Here is a 27,763-nt window from a genome sequence, read left to right on the forward strand (position 1 = left end):
CCGCCCCGGCCGTGAAAGCGTTAAGGCGGAGGGATGAGGGGGAGGGAGGTGTGGGAGGGGATCCCAGCTCCTGCGGGCAGGGCGGAGAAGCGACAATCTCGGTCTTCCCCGAGCTGGAGCCGCCAGGTGAGGGGGCAGGAGATCTGGGCCGGGGTGCCCCATAGGGGAGCAGGGGTGTGTGTGGGGGGGTATAATCTATGGGGGAACGTCTCTTTAAATGGGGGGGGGCTGAGCCTATGCACCCCCCAAGCTTAACCCGCCCCCCCATCTGGGCAGCCTCCCGGAGAGACAGAGAAGGGTCCACGGTCCCCATTGTGAAAGTGGGGAAACTGAGGCGGGGGGGGGGGAATCTGGGAACCGAAGCCAGGTCACTGCTTTCTAACCACTGGCCATCCTTCCCCTTAGACAGACAGACAGACGGGTGCAGGGGGATGGAAAGATAGATAGAGCGTGTAGCCAAAATGGGGATATCTGTCTCCTAGGGCTTTAGAGAGACATTGTGGGGCAAAGGTGATGGGGGGCAGCCCTGGGCTGGCAGGAGCTGCGGGTCTGGAGGGAGGGGCACCGGCAGAGCTGGGGGGGGGCGGGGCTGGGCTATCGGGGCTGCGGGTCGGGTGTGAGGGGCCCCGGCAGGGCGGAGGGACGGGGGGAGCCCAGGGCTGGGCTGTGTGGGGTTTAGGCTGCGGGTCAGGCTTGACATTAACCCTTTCCTTTCCTTCCCCAGACTGGCGAAGATCCCCTCCCCCTCGCCGAGTGTCCTGAAGACCCCCCCTTTCTGCAACCCCAAAATTCCCTAGGAGGGGCCCCTCCCCCTTTGCCGCATTGGCCCCCCGGATAGAGGGAGGGGAGCCAGTTAACCCTTTCACGCGCGGGGTGGGGGAGCCCCCCAGGGAGGGAAGGGGGCGATCCCTCGGGGGATGCGCAGGGGGGGCCCCGAGCGGTGAGGCTGGGGCAGCCCAGAGGGGCGCGGGCTGGGGAAGGGGGGGGTCTCCCCGCGGCAGGATGGGCTGGCGGCGGCGCCCCCCGGCCCAGCGGGAAGAGCGTTTCTACGAGACCTATTACAGCCTGAGCCAGCTGTACCCGCTGCTGCTGCTGCTGCTGCTGCTGCTGGGCACCTGCCTGGCGCTCCTCGCCGCCCACCTGGCCAGCGGCAGGGTGAGGGGCCGGCCGGGGGGGCAGGAAGGGGGCCCGGGAAGGGATGGGGCACTGCCCCCCCCAGTGACCCACGGTGGAGTGTCCGCTACCGGGCCCCAGTCACGCCCCCTCCCCTTTGCTGCCCCGCTGGGACATGCTGCTCCCCCCCCTCGCTTCATCCCCACTGCCCCCCCCCAGCTTCCCCAATCCAGCCCACGCCGGCCCCTGCCCCTCTTTTCCCCACTGCCCCCACCATGCTCTCCCCGCTCCCCCCCCATCAACCCTTTCTCCACTCAAAGCACTGGTGGCCTCCGGATCCCAGAGCCCTCTTCCCCGTCCCCCCGCTGTCCCCGGCCCATGACCCGTCCCCCCGCTGTCCCCAGACCTCGGAGCCATCCTCCAGGATCCCCGTCCCTTCCACACCTCTTCTCCCCCTCCCCCGGCCCCCAACCGCGCCTCCCGCCCCTTCCCCCCCCTCCCCGGGCCCCCGACCGCGCCTCCCGCTCCTCCCCCCCTCCCCGGGCCCCCAACCGCGCCTCCCGCCCCTCTCCCCCCTCCCCGGCCCCCAACCGCGCCTCCCGCCCCTCTCCCCCCTCCCCGGGCCCCCAACCGCGCCTCCCGCCCCTCTCCCGGCCCCCAACCGCGCCTCCCGCCCCTCCCCCCCTCCCCAGGCCCCCAACCGCACCCCCCGCCCCTCCCCCCCTCCCCGGGCCCCCAACCGCGCCTCCCGCCCCTCTCCCGGCCCCCAACCGCGCCTCCCGCCCCTCCCCCCCTCCCCGGGCCCCCAACCGCACCCCCCGCCCCTCCCCCCTCCCCGGGCCCCCAACCGCGCCTCCCGCCCCTCTCCCGGCCCCCAACCGCGCCTCCCGCCCCTCCCCCCCTCCCCAGGCCCCCAACCGCACCCCCCGCCCCTCCCCCCCTCCCCGGGCCCCCAACCGCGCCTCCCGCCCCTCTCCCGGCCCCCAACCGCGCCTCCCGCCCCTCCCCCCCTCCCCGGGCCCCCAACCGCACCCCCCGCCCCTCCCCCCTCCCCGGCCCCCAACCGCGCCTCCCGCCCCTCTCCCCCCTCCCCGGGCCCCCAACCGCGCCTCCCGCCCCTCCCCCCCCTCCCCGGGCCCCCAACCGCGCCTCCCGCCCCTCCCCCCCTCCCCGGGCCCCCAACCGCGCCTCCCGCCCCTCCCCCGGCCCCCAACCGCACCCCCCCGCCCATCCCCCTTCCCCGGGCCCCCAACCGCGCCTCCCGCCCCTCTCCCCCCTCCCCCGGCCCCCAACCGCGCCTCCCGCCCCTCCCCCGGCCCCCAACCGCACCCCCCGCCCATCCCCCTTCCCCGGGCCCCCAACCGCGCCCCCCGCCCCTCACCCCCTCCCCGGGCCCCCAACCGCGCCTCTCGCCCCTCTCCCCCCTCCCCGGGCCCCCAACCGCGCCTCCCGCCCCTCCCCGGGCCCCCAACCGCGCCTCCCGCCCCTCCCCCCCTCCCCGGGCCCCCAACCGCGCCTCTCGACCCTCTCCCCCCTCCCCGGGCCCCCAACCGCCCCTCCCGCCCCTCCCCGGGCCCCCAACCGCGCCTCCCGCCCCTCCCCCGGCCCCCAACCGCACCCTCCCGCCCATCCCCCTTCCCCCGGCCCCCAACCGCGCCCCCCGCCCCTCCCCCGGCCCCCAACCGCGCCCCCCACCCCTCCCGCCCCTCTCCCGGCCCCCAACCGCGCCTCCCGCCCCCTCCCCCCTCCCCGGGCCCCCAACCGCGCCTCCCGCCCCTCCCCCCCTCCCCGGGCCCCCAACCGCGCCTCCCGCCCCTCCCTGGGCCCCCAACCGCACCCCCCCGCCCATCCCCCTTCCCCCAGCCCCCAACCGCGCCTCCCGCCCCTCCCCCCCTCCCCCGGCCCCCAACCGCGCCCCCCGCCCCCAGTCCATCCTCTGAGCTTGCAGGTGCCAGGGGAGGCAGAGGTTGAGGGGGACTGGGGGAGAGGGAGCCAGGTGACCTGGTCAGGCTGGTTAAAAGCCGACCAAGTTGGGGGGCCAGGGGTTTGTCTTCCCCTAGGCTGCCAGCCCCCAGAAATCTTTAGCTGCTCCCCAAAGGGTTAAGAGACCAACACCACCACCCAATGGCCAAAGACTGCAGCTGCACACCCTGCGGCTCAGTGTCCCCTAGTGAGCCCCCAGCAGCGCGGTGACCCCCTGTGCCCCAAAAGGGCGTTGTGGTGGCTGGAATTTCACTCCGCCATGGGTCTGATCCCCAGGAATTCTCCTCCAACCTGAGCTTCCTCATCACCTTATTCGTGGCCCTGGCTGTTTTCTCCCTCATCCTCATCCTGGTCTGCATCGAGAGCATCTTCCAGGAATGCACACGGGTCTTCTCGGCCATCATCTGGGCTTGCCTCCTAGCCATGGGCTACATCTTTGTATTCACCAGCGGCGTGGTCAGTGCCTGGGACCAGGTGAGACCTAGGGGCGGCTGTACTGTACAATGGGCACTAGGGGGCAGCAGAGGGTGGGGGTGGGGAAGGGGCGGCTATATGGTATAATGGGCACTAGGGGGCAGCAGAGGGTGGGGGTGGGGAAGGGGCGGCTATATGGTATAATGGGCACCAGGGGGCAGCAGAGGGTGGGGGTGGGGAAGGGGCGGCTATATGGTATAATGGACACCAGGGGGCAGCAGAGGGTGGGGGCGGGGAAGGGGCGGCTATACTGTATAATGGGCACTAGGGGGCAGCAGAGGGTGGGGGTGGGGAAGGGGCGGCTATATGGTATAATGGGCACCAGGGGGCAGCAGAGGGTGGGGGTGGGGAAGGGGCAGCTATATGGAAATAGGGCTCCATGCTGAGACCTGCCTGGCCTGACTCCCCCCTCTAGGTCTCATTCTTCCTCTTCATCATCTTTACTGTCTACACCATGCTGCCCGTGTGCATGCGGGATGCCGTGGTCGCTGGCCTCGCCTCCTCCCTCTCCCACATCATTGTTTTGGGTGTCTACCTGTCAGCTGGGCGGGGGTCGCGGGCTGAGCTGGCTGTGCAGGTGAGAGCCCCCTACCCGCTGCTCCCCTGCGGTCCTTTGTTCCCCCACAGCAACACCTTCCCTCTCTGCCCTGCTTCCCCCTTTCCTTGATTCCCTTCACTGCCCCCTCCCGACCCTTAGCCCAGCTCCTACCCACCCCATGTCCTATTGGTGTCCTGCATTTCCCAGAACCCCCCTTGTCTCCTGACCCCCTCCTTCTAGCTTCCCTGTCTCCCCATATTGACCCCTTTCCTAGCTGCGTCCCATCCCCTGTCTCCCACCAATTGTCCTGTAGAGGCTGCCCCCCCACACACCCTCATCCCCATCTCCATCGCCTCTCCCATCCATCCACCCCCAGTTGCCCCATAGATTCCCAAAGCCATCTCCCTTTTCATGCTCACCTCTGAGCCCCATCTCATCCTCCTCTCTACCCCCACCCCGCACAGCTGCTGGCCAACGCCGTGATCTTCATCTGTGGAAACCTGGTGGGGGCCTATCACAAGCACCTGATGGAGGTGGCTTTGCAGGAGACCTTCCAGGAGACCTTCAAACTTATCCAGTCCCGAGTCAAGCTGGAGTCTGAGAAACGGCACCAGGTGAGGACGGGGGATACCTGCATATTTGTCCCTCTGTCTCACCTTCGCATACCCACTCTGTCCTTCCATCTATCTGATTTCCACATAACCCCTCCATCCATCCACTGATATACCAGACACAGCCCTTCCATCTCTCCCCCTTCTTCATCCATCCCATCTCCAGATTCATACCTTGCAAGCCCAGAAGGGATCACTGTGACCATCTCGTTTGAGCTTCTGTACAACACATGCCAGAGACCGATTCCAAAATAATTCCTAGAGCGGATCATCTAGAAGAAACATCCCATCTTGATTTTAAAATTTTCACTGATGGAGAGTCCACCATGCCCCTCGGTCAATTACTCTCACCTTTGAAAATCTGCACCTGATTTCCAGTCTGAATTTATCTAGCTTCAACATCCAGCCATTGGATCGTGTTAGACCTTTGCTAGTCTGAAGAGCCCATTATTAAGTGTTTGTTCCCCACGTAAGTACTGAAAGACTGTGACCGTGTCACCCCTGAACTTTCTCTTTGTTAAACTCAATAGATTGAGCTCCTTGAGTCTATCAATCAAAGGCAGGTTTTCCAACCTTTGAATCATTCTTGTGGCTCTTCTCTGAGGCCTCTCCAACTTATCACCATCCTTCTTGAATGGTGGGCATCAGAAGTGGACACAGGATCCCAGTAACGGTCGCACCAGGGCCAAATCCCAAGGTAAAATTACCTCTCTGCTCCGACTCGAGATTCCCCTGTTGATGCCTCCCAGGGTCCCATTAGCTCTTTTGGCCGCAGGTGTCAGCTGACTATCCACCACAATTCTTAAATCCTTCTCCGAGTCAAATCTGTGTATCCATGCGTCCAGCCTCCATGCACTGCCCTTCCTCCCCACCCCCATCCGTGCACCCACCCACCCACCCATAGCTTTCCTTCCGTCCATCCGTCCCCATACTCAATGGTCTATCTAATCTCCATACATACCCCTCCCTCCCTCCGCCAGCCCATACACATCCATCACTCCCTCCCTCCTTCCCCATATCCACTCACCCACCTTCCCATCCATCCCTCCCCATCCCCATGCCCATCCATCCACCCACGCATATCTCTCCTTCCCTCCCTCCCTCCATATACACACCCATCTATCCATCAAACCCCATCTCCATAAATATATATCCATCCATCCATCCATCCATCCCCACCCCTGATGCCTCTCACTCATTCTCTACACCTTCCCTCCCCCCCACCCAGGAGCACCTCCTTCTCTCCATCCTACCCGCGTACATCGCCATGGAGATGAAGGCCGAGATCATCGAGCGACTGCGGGACGGGGGGCGGCAGGAAAGCGCAAACAACTTCCACAACCTCTACGTCAAGCACCACAAGAACGTCAGGTACCAAACCCCCCATCCCCACCCCACGCTACGAGGGGACAGCAGGGCGCAGGGGGGATGGGTGTTGTGAACCCATGATCCCCTTTTATAAGCACCCTATTCTCTGAGGGCTGCCAGGGCGGTGGAGCAGGGTTAGGACATGTCTCCCCAACTCTCAACGCTGCACCCAGGACCCTGATGCTGTTTCCCCGCTTCCTAACTCCCCCCACAGCATCCTGTATGCCGACATCGTGGGGTTCACAAGACTGGCCAGCGAGTGCTCCCCAAAAGAGCTGGTCCTGATGCTCAACGAACTTTTTGGCAAGTTTGACCAGATCGCCAAGGTAAGACAGCCGGATCTCCCCCCTCATCCCCCCCCCCCCCCCCAAAAAAAACCTCCAGCCTCCCAGAAGCTCCCTACACCTCTGCACCCCTCATCAGTAGACCTCTGACCCCGGCACCTCCCTGGGACCTCTCCACCCCACTGGGGGGCCCTTCCTGCGTCCTGTGGGACCCCCACCCCCAGCACCTCCAGAGACACCCCCCTGAGCTCCCTATGGATCCACCTCCTACACCGTCCCAGAGATCAGGCCCCTTCTGTGCCATCCCTACCCTCCTTCACTCCACAGGGTGCCCTTGCACCCCCATGGAAACACCTCCACTCCCTCCCCCAAGGGGGAGATGGGGACCCCTGCCTCCCAGAGATCCACTGTCTCAGACTGAGACCCCTTAGGGACTCCACACCACCTCCAGCTCAAAGACCTCCTACTTTCTCCCGGGGGCCTCCAGGGGACCCCCTCTCCCCTGCACGAAACCCAGATCTCCAAGGATCAGCCAGGGGTCGCAGGAGGGAGGGATTTCACATCTCTGTCATAGACTTGAAGGCCAGAAGGGACCATTGTGATCTAGTCGGACCTCCTGCACACCTCTGTCGTGGCTCAGAGCCCTCCCCGTCTCCAGACATTGGAGATATTTACTATTAGCCGACATGGATGAGGCCGTATGCCTTCGGACGCAACCTTGTCAGACCATCCCCTCCAGAAACTTATCCAGCTCAGTCTTGAAGCCAGTTAGGTCTTTGGCCCTACTGCTCCCCTTGGGAGTCTGTTCCAGAACTTCACTCCTCTGATGGTGAGAAACCTTCATCTAATTTCAAGCCTAACCTTGCTGGTGGCCAGTTTAGATCCATTTGTTTCTTGTGCCAACTTTGCTCCTGAACGTCAGTAACACCTCTCCCTCACCTGGTGTGTTTCTCTCGTGAGCGCTGGCAGAGCAGACCAGCAACTCAGCATGGATTCCCAGTGCAATGCTGGGGCAAACCAAGAGAACGTGATCCTTGGACGTATAGCAGAGGAGCGGCGAGTGTGGGAATGGAGGTGATTTTTGCCTCACTGGGAAGACTACCACGGGGACACTGCATCCAGTTCTGGTGCCCACCTCTTACAAAGGACATTGGGAGCTTGGACCGGGGGTAGAGAAGAGCCACAAAATAATTTCGGTGGCTGGAGAAAATGCCAGAGACATAAAGAGCTCATTCTGTTGAGCTTGGCAACAAGAAGCCTGAGAGATGTGCAAGGACCTCCCTGGGGAGCAAATGTGAGGTACTAAACCCCTGTTTAATCTACCAGGGAAGGAACAAGAACCAACGGCTGGAAGCTAAAGATGGAGAAATTCAAACTAGAAATAAGGTCTGAATTTCTAAGAGTGGAGGTGATTAACCAATGGAACAAACTCCCAAGGGAGGTGGTGAGGGGCTTCCCCACCTCTTGAAGGTTTCTGATCCAGGCTGGAAGCAACTCTGTTTTGGCCAAACCCAAGTGACTGGGTCACTGCAGGGGGAACTGGGTGAAAGTCCCTGGGTATACAGGAGATCAGACTGGGTTATCCTATGGTTGCTTCTCTCCTTGAACTCTGAATTTGGGAGGAGAGGACCAGAATTGCCTTGCTATGAAGGACAGACCCTCTCTTCCCCCTCTCTCTAGGACAATGAGTGCATGCGCATCAAGATCTTGGGTGACTGCTACTACTGCGTCTCGGGGCTGCCGGTCTCGCTCCCCAACCACGCACGCAACTGCGTCAAGATGGGATTGGATATGTGCCAGGCTATCAAGTGAGTACGGATGGCTGCCAAGAGAGATCCACACCTCTGAGAGTATGCTGTGCGGGTGGCCCAGCCCTTGGTTGCTGTGATGGGCTTCAGAGCCTGCTCCAATGGGCTGCAACCACTCCACTGGGAAGAGTGGTAGATACGTTGGAGGGGAGGGATAGGATACAGAGGGACCTAGACAAATTGGAGGATTGGGCCAAAAGAAATCTGATGAGGTTCAATAAGGATAAGTGCAGGGTCCTGCACTTAGGACGGAAGAACCCAATGCACAGCTACAGACTAGGGACCGAATGGCTAGGCAGCAGTTCTGCGGAAAAGGACCTAGGGGTGACAGTGGACGAGAAGCTGGATATGAGTCAGCAGTGTGCCCTTGTTGCCAAGAAGGCCAATGGCATTTTGGGATGTATAAGTAGGGGCATAGCGAGCAGATCGAGGGACGTGATCGTCCCCCTCTATTCGACATTGGTGAGGCCTCATCTGGAGTACTGTGTCCAGTTTTGGGCCCCACGCTACAAGAAGGATGTGGATAAATTGGAGAGAGTCCAGCGAAGGGCAACAAAAATGATTAGGGGTCTGGAACACATGACTTATGAGGAGAGGCTGAGGAAACTGGGATTGTTTAGTCTGCAGAAGAGAAGAATGAGGGGGGATTTGATAGCTGCTTTCAGCTACCTGAGAGGTGGTTCCGGAGAGGATGGTTCTAGACTATTCTCTGTGGTAGAAGAGGACAGGACAAGGAGTAATGGTCTCAAGTTGCAGTGGGGGAGGTTTAGGTTGGATATTAGGAAAAACTTTTTCACTAGGAGGGTGGTGAAACACTGGAATGCGTTACCTAGGGAGGTGGTAGAATCTCCTTCCTTAGAAGTTTTTAAGGTCAGGCTTGACAAAGCCCTGGCTGGGATGATTTAATTGGGGATTAGTCCTGCTTTGAGCAGGGGGTTGGACTAGATGACCTCCTGAGGTCCCTTCCAACCCTGATATTCTATGATTCTATGATCTCTTGTCCTCCCCCAGGAAGCTACGGGATGCCACTGGTGTGGACATCAACATGAGGGTCGGGGTGCACTCGGGGAACGTGCTGTGCGGTGTCATAGGGCTCCAGAAGTGGCAGTATGATGTCTGGTCCCACGATGTGACACTGGCTAACCACATGGAGGCTGGAGGAGTGCCAGGGTGAGAGAGGGGCATGGGGGTGCCCCCTAATGATGCACAATGCATGGAGGAACGCGTGTGTTTGTGAGTGTTGGGCCGCCACTAGATGGTGAATGGAGGTACTCCATATAGCATGTGTTTGTGTGTGTTTAATGCTGTCCCTGGTGGTGAATGGAGGAACTGCATATCGGTGTATGTTGTGTCATGCTGCCCCCTTATGAGGAATGGAGAAAGTCCATGTAGTGTGTTGTGTTATGTTGTGCTGACACCTAATGGTGCATGGAGGAACTGCATATCCATATGGCGCTGCCCCCAAGTGGCACGTGGAGGAACTATATGCCGCTGCGCTGCCGCCCTCTCTTGGTGATGGAAGGACTATCCTGCGTCTCTGCGGGGGGTGCTGCCCCCTGAAGGGGAAAGTGGGAATTATGCCGGGAATTTTCAAAGCCTCCCCAGGAGAAACGAGGCATCAGCTTGGAAAAATCACAGCCTGCATAAGTGTGTGTGTGTGTGGCAGGCTGCCCCCTACTGGTGCACAGAGGAATTGCATGCCCTCTCTTCCACAGGAGGGTGCATATAACCGAGGCCACCTTGTCTCACCTGGGAGGGGTCTATGCTGTGGAGGAAACCTGTCGCTGGCAGCGTGACCCCTTCCTGAAGGAGAACAAAGTAAAGACTTTCCTGGTCATTGACCCTTGGGTGAGTCGATGGCGACGACAGGACACTTAACTGGTGCTGATGCAAAGATTAGCGCACAAAGGGTTAATGGGGGTGGGGGTGGGATAGGGAGCCTTTCCCCTCTAGGGGGTGCTGGTTCCCATCCAGCCCCTGGGATGGGGGATGGGTTGGTTCAGGGGGGCAGGGAATGGGACACAGAGCCTGTCCCCTCGAGAGGGTGCTGGTTCCCATCCGGGCCCAGGATTGGGGACTGGTTGGCGCATGGGGGGCAGGGAATGGGATAGGGGGTGAGCGTGTCTCTCTCTGGCTGTTCTGTTGTTCTCCATGGCACCAGGTGGGAGCAGAAAGCTGCAACAACACCCTGTCCCCGGTGCCTGGGGAGGGCCAGAAGATGAGGGCGTCTGTCCGTATGACCCGCTACCTGGAGTCCTGGGGGGCTGCCAAGCCGTTTGCCAACCTCAAGCACCTCGATACCATCCCAGCCGATCAGCCAGGATTCACCAGGAACAACCATTCGGTGCGTCCAGCAGGGGGAGGTGTTTGATACGGAGTGAGCCGTGCTGAGCCGCCTCCACACCCCAGCCTTGCTCTCTGCGGCACGGCATCCCCCCAGCGACCCCCTTGGTGCCACTCCCTGCAGCCCGGCGCCCCCCTCCTGAGCCCCCCCCCCCCACCGCACTCCCTGCAGAGCGGCGCCCCCCTACCGAGCCCCCCCACCGCACTCCCTGCAGAGCAGCGCCCCCCTACCGAGCCACCCCCACCGCAGTCCCTGCAGCCCGGGGCCCCCCCCCCCACCGCAGTCCCTGCAGCCCGGCGCCCCCCTCCTGAGCCCCCCCACCGCACTCCCTGCAGAGCAGCGCCCCCCTACCGAGCCACCCCCACCGCAGTCCCTGCAGCCCGGAGCCCCCCCCCCCCCCGCAGTCCCTGCAGCCCGGCGCCCCCCTGCCGAGCCCCCCCCCACCGCACTCCCTGCAGAGCGGCGCCCCCCTACCGAGCCACCCCCACCGCAGTCCCTGCAGCCCGGAGCCCCCCCCCCCCCACCGCAGTCCCTGCAGCCCGGAGCCCCCCTGCCGAGCCCCCCCCCACCGCACTCCCTGCAGAGCGGCGCCCCCCTCCTGAGCCCCCCCACCGCACTCCCTGCAGAGCCAAGCCCCCACCCACCACACTCCCTGCAGCCCGGCGGCCCCCTCCTAAGCCCCCCCACCGCACTCCCTGCAGAGCGGCACCCCCCTCCTAAGCCCCCCCCCCACAGCACTCCCTGCAGAGCGGAGCCTCCCCCACCACACTCCCTGCAGCCCGGCGCCCCCCTGCCAAGCCCCCCCCCGCACACACTATTTAACCAACCAGTTCTCAGTTCCTTCACACATCACTAGGGGGCAGCAGCAGAGACTGAGACATGCCGTGCTTTAAAGGGGTAGCACAAGTGGGAGCTGTCTTACACTGAGTCCCCCTATAGGGGCAGCACAACACCCCATAAATCTGACCCCCCACCTTCCCTTTTCTCTCCACAGGAGAGCTCTCTGGGGTCCCTGACCCAGTCGAAGACAGTGGAGCGGTAAGGTGTATCTCCTTCCTGTCCCTTAAAATTTCAGGGGGGCATGACTATCCTGGGGGAGGCAATGAGGGGTGGACTCCTTGTTTGGCCCACAGACGCCTCCCCCTCTGAATCAGCGAACCCCAAACTGTGATGCTCATTCTTCTTCCCCCTCCTTGGCGGATTTGGGGGTCTTGGTTCCAACGGGTAGAGACGGGGGTGATTGTGGGGGGGTTGAGCCTGTCTGGGGTTCAGTGGGGATTGGAGGGTCAGTGCGGAGGTCACTTTAGGGGTCAGGCTGTGGGGAAGTGAGGAATTGGGGGTCAGTGTAGAGGCTGAATTTGGGGGGCTCAGGCTGGGGAAAGCTGGCGAATTGGGGCAGTGTGGGGGAGATATTAAGGAGTTTAGACTTGGGGCACAGTGGGCATTTTTAGGGGGTCAGTGTTGGGGTGATTTTGGAGGTAGTGGGCTGAGTTTGGGGGTTCCCTGGCACTGGTCCCCTATGGCGTATTGGGGCGACCCCCACTACGGCCTCCTGGGGTCACTGTCCCTTACAGCGGGGGTTTTCAATGTTCTGAGGCCCCCCACAACAGGGGGGGAGGGGGAACTCTGGGTCAGGGGGTGAGGTAGGGGTCAGCGGGCTTAAGCCAGCTGCCCCTGGCAGGGTCCAAGGAGGGAGCGCCACCTCCCCACCCTGACTCACCTCAGCAGGCCCCGCAGCCTATCTGGGTTGGGGTGGGGAGGGCTCAGCTCAACCAAACATTATAACGGAAAGGTTGGGGGGCTCAGCTCAAAAAGGTTGAAAACAGCTCAGGGTGCAGGCGGGAGGTTGCTAGGGGCTGTGTGTGGGCGGGGGGTAGCTCAGGGTGCAGGCGGGAGTTGCTAGGGGCTGTGTGTGGGCGGGGGGTAGCTCAGGGTGCAGGCGGGGGGTAGCTGGGAGCTGTGTGTGGGCGGAGGGTAGCTCAGGGCTGTGTATGGATGGGAGGTAGCTCAGGGTGCAGGGAGGGGGTAGGTTGGGGGCAGGGAGGGGGATAGTTAGGGGCTGTGTGCGGACAGGGGGTAGCTCAGGGTGAAGACAGGGCAGGTAGCTCAGGGTGCAGGGAGGGGCGAGCTAGGGTGTAACCGTGCCTTTGTGGGTCACAACTAAGATGCCAAATCCAGGACGAACTGCTGAGAAATAGGGCAAACGCAACCCAAAACTGATGGTTATTCTTTTATAAGATAGACCAGACCAGCCACACAAGTAAACTCCTCTTTCCCCACACTGGCTAACAGGAGAACATAACGGCAGTTTCCTCAGGCATTCCAGCTCTTACATCCCCACCAAAAGTCCTGGATTCAGAGATGAGTGGTTCTTTGCCACCAGGCTCCTCAAACAATCGGTTCTCCAGATCCCAAAGGACCAGCCACACACCCAGGTCAATCTATAATTTTGATCTTACCCAGAAATCACGCTCATGCCAGTCCTTTAGCATCTAACATTTTTAAAGGTTTATTCCTCAAAAGAACGAAAAATGAGAGTTCAAGTTGGTTGAAGGGATCCATGACACCCAGTCCTGGCCAAGTTCCTGGTTCAGGCTTGTAGCCGTGATGGGCTAAACTGCCGGCCGAAGTCAAGTCTCCATAGTGCGTCCACAGCTGGGGTGGGTCATTCAGGCCTTTGTTCCGAGCTTCCGGTTGTAGCAAAGTCCCCCCAGTGGTTGAAGCAGGACTGAAGACAAAGTGGAGAAGATGCAGCTGCCCTGTATAGTCTCTTGCCGTGCGGCCTCTGCTTCCTTTGTTTCCAACACAAGCTGGCCCGCACCTGGCTGGGAAGCCTGAGCTCTCTCCATGGGCAGGCCCCTGCAGGCCTGGCTGAGTCCCCAGGCCTGTCTGCCTTCTCTCAATGGGTCGATTGGGGAGGTGTGGTCCTCAGTGGGCATCCGGCAGGCTAGGCAGAGCTGACGCCAGCTTGTCTGGGGGTGTCACCCAGAAGCACAGCCCAAGTTTGAAACACAGACGTACCGCCATGTCTATAACTTCTAGGGCAACGGTGGTACAAACATGTAAGCTAGAGTATCATATCTGGCAAATGAGAACCTTTTTGCAGATATCTTACATGGCCTATCGGGCTGTGACAGGTGTCCCAGTGGCGGTCATTCAATTAGGGGGAACTGCCAAGAATGGGGCAGATAATCCCCATAAAGCTGGTGGGTATTCCAATACTTAGAACGTCACATACAAAAATGATACATGCATGCAGATGGCGTAGTCATAACCAGCGAATCAAACCCTGTTCACAGACACCTCTCTTGACAGCCTTTGTCCAGTATTTGCTGCAAATATAGAACAGTGGTTGCAACAATGATCTGTATGCTCGTATTCTAATCGGATAACATCACCTAGGTAGCTCAGGGTGCAGGGAGGGGGTAGCTGGGGCTTTGTATGGATGGGGGGTAGCTCAGAGTGCAGGGAGGGGGTACCTAGGGGCTGTGTATGGGCAGGGGGTGTAGCTCAGGGTGCAGGGAGGGGGTAGCTCAGGGCTGTATATGGAGGATGGTAGCTCAGGGTGCAGGGAGGGGGTAGCTGGGGCTGTGTATGGATGGGGGGTAGCTCAGGGTGCAGGGAGGGGGTACCTAGGGGCTGTGTATGGGCAGGGGGACGTAGCTCAGGGTGCAGGGAGGGGGTAGCTCAGGGCTGTGTATGGAGGCGGGTAGCTCAGGGTGCAGGGAGGGGGTACCTAGGGGCTGTGTATGGACGGGGGGGGTGTAGCTCGGGGCTGTGTATGGACGGGGCGGGGGTGTAGCTCAGGGCTATGTGCCAGGAGGGCTCCCCTGCAATCCCTCTTCCCCAAGGGCTCTGCCAGCCAGGGAGCTGGGTCCCCCACCCCAGTGGCTCTTATGGGCTGCGGGAGCAAAGGGGGCTGGGAGCTGAGGAGCAGCCTCAAAGCCCACCAGCGGTAGCTGAGGGAACGCGGCTGCCTGCCCCATGGCACCAGCCAGAGCAGCAGCTGCCCCACACTGCCCAGCTGTGGCTTCCCGCCTCTGACCGGGCCAGGGAGCGGGGTGAGAAGGAGGTGGACCAGGGGCATGGAGCTGCCTTGCTCTTGCACGGTAGCCTGGTGGGGGGCATCGCCCCCGTGTCTCCCCAACTCTGCCCATGGGCTCGGGGCTCCAGAATTCAGTCCAGCTGCTCCCGCCTCCCACCCCATGGATCCTGGCTTCAGCCCGGTGGGAGGTGCTGGGGCTCGGGCTCTGGATTCTAGCCGCGGGCCCCACGGGACCCCTGTTGAGAACTGCTGTCTTACAGGGTGCTCTCTCCCCTCCCCCACGTCTCCCTCCCCCACCCCCCGTTCTATTTTCAGGGTTCGTTCCCCCAAGGGGCCGGATGAGGAGCTCGATGGGGTAGATGAGAAATTTTTCCAGGTGTTGGAACAGCTCAACTCTCAGAAGTAGGGTCCTGGGGTGTGGAGGGGGGACCTTGGGGTAGATGGGGAGAAAAGGGTGCGGAGGGGAGAGGGAGGAGGGTCTGGGGTATTGGGGAACTGGGAAGCGGGGAGAAAGAGGGAGCAGGTGGGACATAAGAGAAGGTGCCATGGGGGGCAGGACACAGGGGGTGAGGAATCAGTGCAGGGGAAAGGCAGAGGGGGAAGGGTGCATGGGGCGGGAGGGAAGAGAGGAGCAGCGAGGAAGAGGATGGGGGCAGAGGCTGGGATTGGGTGCTGGGGCTGGGGTATGTGTGTATCTGGGGGGCGGAGGCAGGGGGGAGTCCCAGACCCCGCCCACTCCCCTCTCTCCACCCTGTTTCAGGCAGTGGAAGAAGTCGGAGGATTTTAACCGCATTACCCTGTACTTCAAGGAGAAACTCATGGAGAAGGAGGTGAGCTGGGCTTCCCGATGGGCGAGGGGGCACTGCCAGGGTGGAAGCTCGCAGCCCCCAGGGCAAGCAGGGCACCAACCCCGTGTGACGGCTGACTTGGGATGCTCTGCCCCATGGGCCCCCTGATGGCCAGTGTCCCTCCTGCAGCTCTCTCGCCCCCCCCCCCCCCCGCCGCAGGACCCACTCTCTGCCCCATGGCCCCCCTGGTGGCCACTGTCCCTCACTGCAGCTCTCTCTTTCTCACCATGTAGTATCGACTCTCAGCTCTGCCTGCCTTCAAGTACTACACGGCCTGCACCTTCCTGGTCTTCCTCTCCAACTTCCTCATCCAGATGCTGGTGGCCCACAAGTGAGGATGAGAGAGGGGTTGGGATCCCCTCAATCCTGACCTGCAGCCCCTTGCAAGCCCAGCCCTGGGCTCCCCCACCATTGCACATGGATTGTCTGAGCCAACCGGAGTCATGTCCCAGCCCTGAGCCAAGGAACCGCAGAGTCATAAATCATCCAACTGGTGCTAATGGGACAGAAATGCCTCCTGAACTTGTCATCACCAGGGCTTCCCTCTCTAACCCCCCTCCACAGCTCTGCCGGTGCCCCTCAATCCCGACCCAGAGCCCCCTGATAGCCCAACCCTGGGCTCTTCCCCCCACAGCTCTGCCAGTGCCCCTCACTCCTGACCTGCAGTCCCTGCTAGCCCAGCCCGGGGGTCCCTATTATTTCTAGTTTGTCTTCTGTTCTCCTCCAGGACCCCAGCTCTAGGAATCTCCTACGGCATCTCCTTCTTCCTTTTCATCCTCCTCCTCTTCACCTGTTTCGCTGGGAACCTGGCGGTAAGTGAGATGAGCAGGTCACTGCTGTGGGGAAGCTCACAGCTCCAGAGTTGCCCTTGTATTCTCCCCCCTCCCAACATGCCCCAGCTAGGGAAATCCCTCGTCCCTTCAGCTCCTGGCTGGGGGCTATCTAACCCTCCCCTCTCCCCGCACTCTCCCATCTGCCTGCTCTCCCAGAAGTGCTTCCAGAAAGGCCCCAAGATGCTGTACTGGGTGCCCTCCCTCTCCACGGCCGTCTGCACCCAGCCCTGGCTCCGGGTCACCCTGGGCGTCACCACCATCCTGGTCGTCCTCACCATGGCTATGTTCAACTTCGTGAGTAACCAAAGGAGGGGGCGTTCTCTCCCCAGCTCTGGGAGAGGAGTGGGGTCTAGTAGAGCAGAGGGGCTGGGCTCCAGGACTCCTGGGTTCTATCCCCGGCTCTGGGAGGGGAGTAGGGTCTAGTGGTTAGATTGGGGTGGGGATGGGAGCCAGGTCTCCTGGGTTCTATCCCCAGCTGTATCCCTCTTGCTGCTTACGATTACCTCCTCCTCTTTGAGCAGTTCTTCATACCCACGCCCTGGTGTCCTCCACCATCCCACAATCCCGCGGTGCCGGTGAACGCCACGCGGGAATCTCCCTCAACCGATTCCTTATTCAGCATTCCGGTAAGCTTCACGCCCCAGTGGGATGCTGTCGCTCTTGAAGGTGGACTTGGGAAGGTCTTTAACTCACCACCCCCTTTCTCCCTTGCCCTGCCCCCTTCCCTGTGCCCCACCCCTTCCCCCCATGCCCCTCCCCCTTGCCTCCACAGTACTACGTTTACTGTTGCATCCTGGGACTCCTCTCCTGCTCCCTCTTCCTCCACATGAATTTTGAACTCAAGCTCCTGATGCTGACGCTTTGCCTGGTGATCTACAACGTCCTCTTTCTCCACAGCCACGCCTGGCTCTCCGACTGCTACGTCGGGCGCCTCTACCCCAACCAGACCGTGCTCCGGTAACTGCTGGGGCGGTGCCCCTGCAGCGCCCCCTAGGGCAAGCACTGACCGTTGCGGGAGAGCGCCCCCAACTGCGCCCCCACCCTGCTCCCTGCAGCACAGCACCCCCTAGGGCCAGCACTGACTGTGTGGAGGGAGCGCCCTCTACTGAGTCTCCACCCCCAGCTCCCTGAAGCGCAGCGCCCCCTAGTGTCTCACTGGGGCCAGCACTGATGGCCAGGGTAGAGCGCCCCCTACATAGCCCCTGCCCCAGCAGAACCCAGAAGTCTTCCACTCAAACGCAACGCAGTCCTGCTTAGCCAGTCCGAGCTGGGCCCAGGTCTGCTCTCCGCTTAGGGTTACCAGATGTCCAGTTTTCTACCAGAAAGATGTACTGACCGGACACTACAAGTCCGGTAACCCGTGGCGGGAGGCAAGGAGGGAAGGCACCAGGTCGTCAACCCGTGCCATCCCCTGCTCAGCCACGGCCACCTCCTATGGCTTGTGAGCAGGCAGGCAGGCTCTGCACCAGACTGCAGCTCCGGAGCAGAGGGAGCCCAGGGCGGGGAGGTGGCGGAGAGGATCTGGCTAGGAGGAAGTGGGAGGAGAGAGAGGAGCGAGCAGGGCCTTGGGGGAAGAGACAGAGAAGTGGGCAGGGCTTTGAGGGAAGAAGCTGTGCGAGGGGCATGGCTGGGGTCTCGAGGAAACACATGGAGCAGGGTCAGGGCCTCGAGGGAAGAGGCGGGGCATGGGTACAGCATGGGGTACTGGTTGTCAGCAATTAGAAAGTTTGGCAACGCTCTCTCTGCTACCTGGTCTCTCTCCTTCTGCCCACAGGCCAGGGGTCCTGAAGGAACCCAAGCTGATGGGAGCCGTTTCCTTCTTTGTCTTCTTCTTCACCCTGCTGGCCCTGGCTAGACAAGTGAGTCACAGCGCCCCCTAGGGGTGGGGCACTGCCACCCCAGACACCTGGGTCCTATTCCCCTCCCAGTTTCTCCCCCTGTGGGGCTGAGAGCTGCAGGGCCCACTGGGGACCTCCCCTGGGTTCCCTTCTCTATCCTAGTTTGTCCTGCTGCGGTGCCCCTGGGGTGAGCACCTGGTACTGCAATCCAGGACACCTGGGTCCAGTCTCCCATCCCAGTCTGTTGTGGTGCAAGCCGCCTAGAAGAAAGTCTCCTGTACTGCTGTCCCGGACACCTGGGTCCCACTCTCTCCCTGGGTGCTGGGAGCTGCAGTGCCCCTACAGGTGAGTGCCCTGCACTTCCGTCCCTGGGGCCTGGGTCCCATTCCTTGTCCCAGGCTCCCCCCCCCCCCCCAGGTGCTGGGAGTTGAATGCTATCCTGGATGCCTGGGGCCCCTCCCAGTCGCTCCTACTGGGTGCTGGGAAGTGCAGGGCCCATTAGGGTGAGAACCGCCCCTCTCCGGGACTGAGGGGCCTGATGGGCCCGGCCCCTTTGTCTCTCTCTCTCGAAGAACGAGTATTATTGCCGTCTTGACTTCTTGTGGAAGAAGAAGTTCAAGAAGGAGCGTGAGGAGATCGAGACCATGGAGAACCTGAACCGTGTCCTGCTGGAGAATGTGCTTCCGGCCGACGTGGCACAGCAATTCATCGGCCAGAACCGGCGTAACGAGGTCAGCCCGGCTGCGCGCCTCCCCTTTAACGGGGGAATTTCTGACTGCCACCATTCAATTCTCCAATGCTGCCACCCGGTGGCCAAGCTGGGTACTGCAGCCAGAAGGAAGTGGGCTAATGATTCATAGAATTTCCCCAAGTTTAAGGCCGGAAGGGACTGTTAGGTCAGCTAGTCTGACTTCCTGTGGAACATAAGTCACTGATCTTCACCCAGGTACCACTGTACTGAGCCCAGCTTGGGTTAGACCAAAGTGTTTCAGTCCTTGGGAGGCTAAACTGTTGTGGCCACTGGAGAGATTGAGGTACTGCCAATGCCCGAGGACCCTGCAATGGCAGGAATTTGATTTGGTAACATGAGCCGAGGTGATGCCGGCAGGCATCCCACGCCCTATGCTTCAGAGGAAGGTGAAAACTCGCCCCAGATCCTTGCCAATCTGACCTGGAGGGAGGTTCCTTCCCCACCACAAATCTGGTGACCCAGAGCATGTGCTCCAGACTAACCAGCCAGGCATCTAGACCCAGGGTTCTCTGAACCACCTCAGAGCCCTGGTCCACCCCATCCAATGTCCCATCTGCAGCTGTGGCCAATCCCTGATACTTCAGAGAAAGGTGAAAAAATACCATGGAATGCATCTGGCTAATTATGCATTGAGGGGGGAAAAGAATCTGACCTCTGCATTCCCCATCCTGGTCCCGTCTCCCTGGGGCTGAGAGCTGCGGGTCCCATAGGGATGTCACTTTGGATGTCAGGGTCCCATTCTCCATCACACTCCCCCTGTGGGGCTGAAAGCTGTGGGACCCATGGGGATGTTGTCCCAGATCTCTGGGTCCCATTCCCCATGCTACTCCCTCACCTGTGGTGCTGAGAACAGCAGGGCCCATAGGAGAACTCTCCTGGATGCCTGGGTCTCATTCCTGAGATCCTGACATGACGTGTGTCCATATAAATTTGCCAACATATGGACACTCAGTTCCTATTGAAATTATTGGGATTTAGGACCGTAGGACTGGAAAAGGCCTCCTGGGTCACCAAATGCAGGTCCTGCTACCTCAGATAGCCCTGTCTTCCCTATTGAGCACCATCCTCACACTACTATAGGGTTTCCCCACCACCACCAGTCCTATCAGAGGCTGTTCCAGAACCTTCTTTGTCTGATGGTCAGAAACCTTCTCATCTTCTCCAGCCTCAGTTGCTCCCTTGTTAGTTTATCCCATTTGTTCTTGTGTCAGCATTGTCTTTTAGTTTCATTAGCTCTTCCCCGGCCCTGGTGTTTCCCCCGATGCATTTACAGAGAGCAATGTTTCAAGCTAAATAAACCCAGCTCTTTTTCCTCTTGTCAGACTGGCTCTCCATTCCCCCGATCATCCTTGCCGCCCTTCTCTGCATCTGGTCTAACTTGAATGAGTTTGAGCTAGCGAATCATGCTGGCTGGTTTGAGCATCTCAACAGCTGCTGTTGAATTGCTCTTGTGGGGTCTGTGTGTGGTGGTGTAGTGGAATCTTTTTGGTGTGATGTTGTTGAGTGGGGCAGTGGTTGCGTTGGGTGGGTCATAATACTGGTTGTGTTGGGTTTTGTTTCATGCGAGGTGATGGATAGGTTCAGGAGGCTATGGTGGTCTGGTGGGGTTTTGCTTTGGGTTGTGGTGTAGCAGGGGGCTGGTTGGTTGGTGGTTGGGTTTAGCGATGGGTGGGTTGTCTGGGTTTGGTGGGTAGTGTTGGTTGGGGCTGGTTGGGTTTCACTGACTGTGTTGGTTCGCTGTGGTGCACTGTGTCAGTTGGTGGTGTTTGGGTTTGATTGGTTGTGACGGTAGGTGTGTTCACTGGAGCCGGGTCGCTGGAGTGGGCTCTGCTGGCTGACTGGGATGGGCTGCGTTTGGATTAGTTGGATGGGTTTGGTGGCTGCTGTGTGTGTTGAGAATGTTTGGGTTTGGTTGGCTTTGGTGCAGTGCGTGTGTTGGGGGTGTTTGGGTTTGGCTGGCTGTGGTGAGGGGTGTGTTGCTGGAGTTGGCTAACTGTGGTGGGTTGTGTTGACTGGGGTGGTTGGGTACATGCTGGTGGCTGTGTCCGCTGGGGATGTTTGGCTTTGATTGGCTGTGGTGATCAATACGTTGGTTGAGTTTGGATAGCTGTGTTGGTTGGTGGTGGGGTCTACAATGGACGGTGGGGGTGTGGTTTGATAGGCTGTATTGTTTGGGAGTGGCTGGGTTTGTATGGCTGTGCTGCTTGGAGCTGGCTGGTCGTGGTGGGCTCTGGCTGGCTCAGGTGGGCGGTATTGATCATGGTGGCTGAGTGTACTGCCAGGGTATGATGGTTGGGGTTGGTGGACTATATTGGCTGTACTGATTGTGGTGGTTGGATAGGTTTAGTGAGGTCTGTGTTGGTTGGGGGTGGTTGCGTTTGGTTGGTGGTAGGATTGGCTGTGGTAGGTGGGTTTTGGCTGTGGTTTGATTTGCGTCTATCTGCCCTGTCCACGCTCTGTGTGAAGTTATCAGAAAGTGATGCACTGTCTCTCTCTCCCACCCACCCTCCCTTCCAGGACCTTTACCATCAATCCTATGACTGTGTCTGCGTCCTCTTCGCCTCCATCCCTGACTTCAAGGAGTTCTATTCTGAGTCCAATGTCAACCATGAAGGACTGGAGTGCTTGCGGCTGCTCAACGAGATCATTGCAGATTTTGATGAGGTCCGAGGCGGTTCAGATGAGATCTGGGCACTGAAAGTGGGCAGCATCTCAGCACATAGTTAATGGGTCATGGGGCCGATCTGGGGCAGAGGGCTTCTGTCTCGATAGAGCTGGTTGGGCTGAGGATCCAATCCAGGGGAAGTAGGGAGAGTGAGATGGGGCTGAATGGACCAATGACTTGGTTATTTCCAATCCTGCAGCTGCTCTCGAAGCCAAAATTCAGTGGCGTGGAGAAGATCAAGACCATTGGCAGCACCTACATGGCAGCTACAGGATTAAATGCCACTTCTGGCCAGGACAATCAGCAGGTACCTCCTTTTTCTCTCCTTTCCAGAGCTCCAGCCAAGTGTTCCCCAGTTTCCCAGAACCCCTTGGGGCTGGGTGACAGCTCCTGAGCTTCCCCTGTGTCCCATCTCTCTCAGACCCTTGCTCATCTCCTGGACATATGCTCTGATGGTGGGTTGACTGTTTTCTCATTGGTTGTGGGTGGGGTTAGGCATTGGTTCCCTGATTGTGATTGGTGGATTTTCCTCCTCCTCCCACTGTGGTGGTGGTGGGGTTTACCCTTCAGGATGCCGAGAGGAGCTACACCCATCTGGGCATCATGGTGGAGTTCGCGGTGGCCCTGATAGCCAAGCTGGATATCATCAATAAACACTCCTTCAACACCTTCAAACTCCGTGTGGGTGAGTCCCCTCCAACCTAGATCAGGAACTATCTCCCCCAGGCTCTGCAACCTTTGCTGTCCATTGGATGTGGCCAGCATTGGCATGGCCAACGTTGACCCTGCTGGTTGACCATGGCTGACGGCCAATGTTGGGCCTGTTGGTTGGCCTTGCAGGTTGGGCACACCAACTATGGCCAATGTTGACCTCACTCAACTGGCCGTGCTTCCCCTGTTTCCAGTGATGACCCAATCCACTTGACCACATGCGCAATGACCAGTGTTGACCCTTCTCAGATGGCTGATTTGGGGATATGTGACTGGGGAGGAACAATGTAGGGATTTGGGGAAATGTGTTTGGTATTTGGGTGTCAGGATTTCAACATTGGGTGCTGGAATGTTGATGTTCGGTGCTGGGATTTCAGAGGTGTTCCAACAGACTGTCATCCTAGATAATTTTTGAGGCTCTCATGAAATGTTCACGTGGTCTCACCCTGCACAAATCTTACTAGCTGTGTCCCCCATCCTCCTACATTTGTCTCTCTCCCACCTTCCCACATCCTTTCCAGGTATAAACCATGGCCCAGTGGTGGCTGGTGTGATTGGAGCCCAGAAACCACAGTATGACATTTGGGGAAACACCGTGAATGTGGCGAGTCGCATGGAGAGCACCGGAGTGCTGGGGAAGATCCAGGTCTGAGGAATGATGCAGTGTTGCCTACTTAGCAACTTAGTGACTTTTTAGTTTCCCTAGCGAGAAAATAAGTGTCAAAGTGACCAGTGACAAATCTAGTGACTTTCACTGCCCATTGCAGTGACATTCAGAGAAAGACGTCACCAATGTGTGTAGTCACAAAATCATTCACAAGCAGCTCGATAGTGTTAATCAAATCCATTCCATGCTCTTCTTACTACATTCTATTGCACACCAGGTCAATGTCATCAGGTCTCAGCTGAGCATGTCCTCGGAAGGAATCACATTCCAGGGCTATCAAGGTTCCTTCTCCACTCTGAACTCTAGGGTACAGATGTGGGGACCTGCATGAAAACCTCCTAAGCTTACTTTTACCAGCTTAAGTTAAAACTTCCCCAAGGTACAAACTATTTTACCTTTTGCCCTTGGACTTTCGCTGCCACCACCAAATGTCTAACCGGGTTTATTATTGGGAAAGAGTTGTTTGGACACGTCTTTCCCCCAAAATCCTACCAAAACCTTGCACCCCCCTTCCTGGGGAAGGTTTGATAAAAATCCTTACCAATTTGCATAGGTGACCACAGACCCTAACCCTTGGATCTTAAGAACAATGAAAAAGCAATCAGTTTCTTACAAGAAGAATTTTAATAGAAGAAAAAGTAAAAAGAATCATAGATTCATAGATATTTAGGTCAGAAGGGACCATTATGATCATCTAGTCTGACCTCCTGCACAACGCAGGCCACAGGATTTCACCCACCTCTGTAAAATCAGGATGGTAAATACCTTACAGGGTAATTAGATTCAAAACATAGAGAATCCCTCCAGGCAAAACCTTAAGTTACAAAAAGACACAAAAACAGGAATATCCATTCCATTCAGCACAGCTTATTTTCTCAGCCATTTAAAGAAATCATAATCTAACGCATCTCTAGCTAGATTACTTACTAAATTCTCAGACTCCATTCCTGTTCTGTCCCTGGCAAAAGCATCACCCAGACAGACCCAGACCCTTTGTTTCTCCCCCCTCCAGCTTTGAAAGTATCTTGTCTCCTCATTGGTCATTTTTCAGAGTAAGAGCCATGTTAGTCTGTATTCGCAAAAAGAAAAGGAGGACTTGTGGCACCTTAGAGACTAACCAATTTATTTGAGCATAAGCTTTCGTGAACTACAGCTCACTGAATACATCCGATGAAGTGAGCTGTAGCTCACGAAAGCTCATGCTCAAATAAATTGGTTAGTCTCTAAGGTGCCACAAGTCCTCCTTTTCTCATTGGTCATTGTGGTCAGGTGCCAGCGAGGTTATCCTAGCTTCTTAACCCTTTCCAGGTGAAAAGGTTTTTCCTCTGGCCAGGAGGGATTTTAAAGGTGTTTACCCTTCCCTTTATACTTATGACAAGGGCGTCTTGGGCTGAGATCATTATAATCTTCAGGCGAGGAACAGAAGTTCGTGGAGGCTAATTAAATACTTTGCTAAAGCCAGGGGCACTTTGGTGAGAGCAGCACATTTGCCAGGGCCTGTGTGTTCTTTCTCCCTGCTCCGTAGTAGGTAGCCCAGCCTGTGTGATGCAGGGAAAGCCGGCTAATGAAGCGAGCTGGGCGGGCGAGGCAGGTTAGCCAGCAAGGAGAGCTGCACGGATGGAAGATGGGGTGGGATGAGATGGGGCCATGTGCCCCAATGGGGCAGGGGGCACCGTTGCCTTCAGGGATGAAGCCCTTACTACAGGGTCAAAAGTGGAGCTAGCTTGATTTTGGTTCCTCTTTACTCCTTCCCTTGGCATGGCCTGGGTTTAGTGGCCCAGCTGTTTTCAGAAACGAAACCCCGGCAGTGGGGGGAAGGGGTCCGGCTAGCAGACTTTTTTGTTTTTAAATCTACTTTCTTGGCTCCCTACAGTGCTGAGCTCAGGTCAGGCAAATGCCCTCTTCCCCCTGGCTCTGGGCCCTCCCTTTCACTCACCTGCTGGCTCAAATCCAGGCTGGCAAGACGAGGCTCAGCTGAAATGAACCAACCCCAGCCGCCCTGGCTGCAGTGTACAGAGAGCTCTTCCCAATGCGCAGAGGTCTGCGGTTTCCTTCCCAATGCACAGAGGGCGCCCTCCTGATGACGACTGTACTGGTGTAGTTGCTTCTGGTGTGCAACAGAATGTAGTAAGAAGAGCCTGCAATGGATTTGATTAACACTATCAAGCTGGTTGTGAATGATTGTGTGACTATACTCACCTGTGTGTGTGTGTGATTCTCTGTTGAATTCTCTGGAAATCTGGTTCGGTGACATTTTTGACCCCTTTTGAGTGCTTCAACAGCTGCATCTAGCGACTTCTCAGGGTTTGTCTGGTGCCTTCCTGCTATATGGAGTTGGCAGCACTGTCGTGGGGGGCACTGCTGTGGGGTAGCTCACCGCACTAGGGTCCCTCGCTGGGCATGCAGTGGGGAAGCTCACACCGGAGGGAAGAAAGTGGGGGGAGCAGGGTGGAAGTGTGGTCCCCAACCTCACCTAGACCCTACCTGTCATGACCTACTCAGGGACCATGGCATCGCTGTGGGGAAGCTTGCAGCACCAGAATCCCTCCAACCTGGGAGCTCGGAGAGATGCTGAAATTACAAGGCTAATTTTCTCCCTTCCCTCCTTTACTCCTCCTCCCCCCAGGTCACAGAAGAGACAGCCAGGGCCCTGGAGACCCTGGGTTACACCTGCTACCTCCGTGGGATTATCAAGGTCAAGGGCAAAGGCCAGCTACGGACATACTACGTCTGCACCGACCTGTCCCGCTCTGGCCTGCAGGCCCCCATGCTCAGCTGAGAGCTTCCCTCCCTCTCCCTCCCCCGGACAAATGGACACAGCACGGCCTACAGAGGGCTGGTGTCCTTCTGTCCCACTGCAGTACTTCCTCTCCACCACTGGGGGGAGCTGGCACAGGAGCCTGATGGCTTTGCATTCATCCCACTCATGTCATGACTTGATGCCTGGACTCAGTCTTTCACAATGAGACAAGCGAAGGGCTGCGGGAGACTTTGGGGGCAGCTCACAGGGCGATGAACCCCACCTGAAGGAGGCATGGAAGGGGGGCTGTTTTGAGGTGGATGGGGTTCAGAAGGGAATGACACCCCTGAAGAGCTGGGTGAGAGAACATGGGGGTACAGGGAGAGTTCGGAATAACACGATCCCCCTCAGTGAGGGGCTGGGGGAGCCAGATGAGGAGAGTCCCCCCTCTTCCCCTTTAATCCCTCTTCCTTGAAGCCGGCCCACCCCCACCCCCCAGGCCCCAGATGTGCTGTGGTCTCAGCCTCATCTGTGTATGTGCTTCCTGTTACCCAAGATCAGTGGCAGGAAACCGCGGCTTCCGGAGAGACCAGAACTGGCTTCCCCGGGAAGATCATCCTTCCCCAGGGTGTGCCAGGGCCTGCAGGGCAGGGGAGGTTTAAGTGGGGATTGTGTGTGCAGAGTAGGGAGGGAGTGTGTGTGAGTGTGAGTGTGTAGGGGGAATTTCCTATAGCTTTAGTATAGGCAGGGCCATTAGTCAGCCTGATTGCCTGGCAGCCTGCCACTATAAGACCCCAGTTTCTGATGATCTTGCTGAACTCACGCTGAAATTTCCCACACCGGGCTGATTTTATTTTATTTTATTTTTTTTCTGGAAAGTTTCAGCCCACTAAGTTCAGCCGTTTCGGAGAACGAGGCGAGTGAAAAATCTACTCTGGCGAGCTTTTCTTTCAGCCGCCCTAGTGCCCCCTTGCTTCAGAGCAGGAACTTGGAAATTTGGCAGCTAAGAGCCTCTGCCCATTCGGTCTGTACCTGAGGCTCAGCAGGGTTTTCCCGGCAGTTGCAGCTCTGGGCCAAGATGATGCTGAGGACAAGCACTGGGAGCAGGGCTCCTGTCTCACTTCTGCGCTCAACGCGCCCCTGCCGGGCCCAGGAGACGGAAGCTGCCCGAGTTGAATGAAGAGGGGAGAAAATTGGGTGAGGGGAGTTAGGCAAGGGGAATGAGGCGCCAGGAGGGGAGGGAAGGGGGAACAGCTTGGAGGCGGGCAGAGTATGGCACTAGGAGCTTAGAAAGGGGACTGGGACTGGTTGGGCAAGGAGACTGGGACCAAGAGGGGAGACTGGGACTGGCTGGGCAATGAGACTGGAAGCTGAGAAGAGACAGTGGGACTGGGAGCTGCTGGGGTGGGGGATTTTTAGGTCAGAAGTGGGCAATAGATCATTTAGTCTGACTTCAGAAGACACTGGGGCTGTCTGGGCAACAAGACTAGGGCTGTCTGGGTGGGGAGCCTGGGACTGGCTGGACAAGGAGGCTGGGACTGGAAGCCAGGGAGACAAGTGGAAAATGGCAGATAGGGGAAAGGGGGCTGGGAGCCAGGAGGTGCTGGTGTGGGGAGACTGTGTGCAGACAAGGCACTGGTATGGGAGCAAACAGGTGTGCAACCAACGCTTGTCCCCCTCTAGTGCAGGCCCACATAGAGGATGACTGCCTGCTACTGCTACCCGTTATTCTGCCGATCTCTGTGCAGGGGATCCAATGATTCCAGCCCTGCTGATGGGCCACGTGCGTGCCAATAGGATGCCACAGGAGGGGATTTCTGTGCAGGGTTTTTTTTTGTTTGTTTTTTCAGTTTCCTTTTGTAAAAACCCAGGAAATCACCCACAAAAGCTACATTAAAAGAATATTATTAAGGTTCCAAAACTGAGCATGCCCAAATAAGGAAATGCCCAAAGTCAGGGGCCCTGTGCAAAATTGACTGCGGTAATGTCTTTTAACTTAGTTTTTTGTGGATGTAATTATTATATTTAAGGTCATGTAGGAATACACAGCATTACTGATTTGTAAACGGTGTCTCTGTGGCTATCTGTTACTCGCCGCACACACATTAAGCAATTTTTTCCCCCTGAGCAGGGGCTGGCAGG

The 27,763-nt window shown here is 58.4% G+C and overlaps 1 protein-coding gene across 2 annotated transcripts; it reads left to right on the forward strand.

Annotated features, from left to right (window-relative positions):
• The first annotated feature begins 41 nt into the window (after positions 1-41).
• On the forward strand, positions 42-27,687 carry ADCY4 (adenylate cyclase 4). Of its 2 annotated transcripts, XM_048820323.2 has the most exons (26): positions 42-126; positions 725-1,155; positions 3,373-3,570; positions 3,986-4,147; positions 4,573-4,722; positions 5,948-6,090; positions 6,302-6,413; positions 8,052-8,179; positions 9,191-9,349; positions 9,895-10,027; positions 10,341-10,523; positions 11,518-11,561; positions 14,884-14,970; positions 15,329-15,398; positions 15,650-15,747; positions 16,144-16,228; positions 16,406-16,543; positions 16,771-16,875; positions 17,022-17,206; positions 18,024-18,108; positions 18,660-18,818; positions 21,356-21,502; positions 21,703-21,810; positions 22,074-22,188; positions 22,736-22,860; positions 25,508-27,687. In XM_048820323.2, the coding sequence occupies exons 2-26, from the start codon at positions 1,003-1,005 to the stop codon at positions 25,658-25,660; spliced, it is 3,225 nt and encodes a 1,074-aa protein (XP_048676280.2). In that variant the 5' UTR covers positions 42-126; positions 725-1,002; the 3' UTR covers positions 25,661-27,687. The 2 variants fall into 2 exon arrangements, with proteins under 2 accessions (XP_048676280.2, XP_074975029.1); XM_075118928.1 differs by lacking the exons at positions 42-126; positions 725-1,155; positions 3,373-3,570; positions 3,986-4,147; positions 4,573-4,722 and adding an exon at positions 5,285-5,416.
• Positions 27,688-27,763: the final 76 nt, after the last annotated feature.

Source organism: Caretta caretta, chromosome 13, assembly GCF_965140235.1.
Source record: "Caretta caretta isolate rCarCar2 chromosome 13, rCarCar1.hap1, whole genome shotgun sequence".
NCBI lineage: Eukaryota > Metazoa > Chordata > Testudines > Cheloniidae > Caretta > Caretta caretta.

What these genes read in the sequence shown, in the direction of transcription:
- ADCY4 (XM_048820323.2), top strand. Translation starts at nt 1,003, where the DNA reads ATGGGCTGGCGGCGGCGCCCCCCGGCCCAGCGGGAAGAGCGTTTCTAC. An exon ending in CCCACCTGGCCAGCGGCAGG is followed by an intron (nt 1,156 to 3,372) that starts GTGAGGGGCCGG and finishes TCTGATCCCCAG; the next exon opens with GAATTCTCCTCCAACCTGAG. An exon ending in CTGGCCAGGACAATCAGCAG is followed by an intron (nt 21,811 to 22,073) that starts GTACCTCCTTTT and finishes TTTACCCTTCAG; the next exon opens with GATGCCGAGAGGAGCTACAC.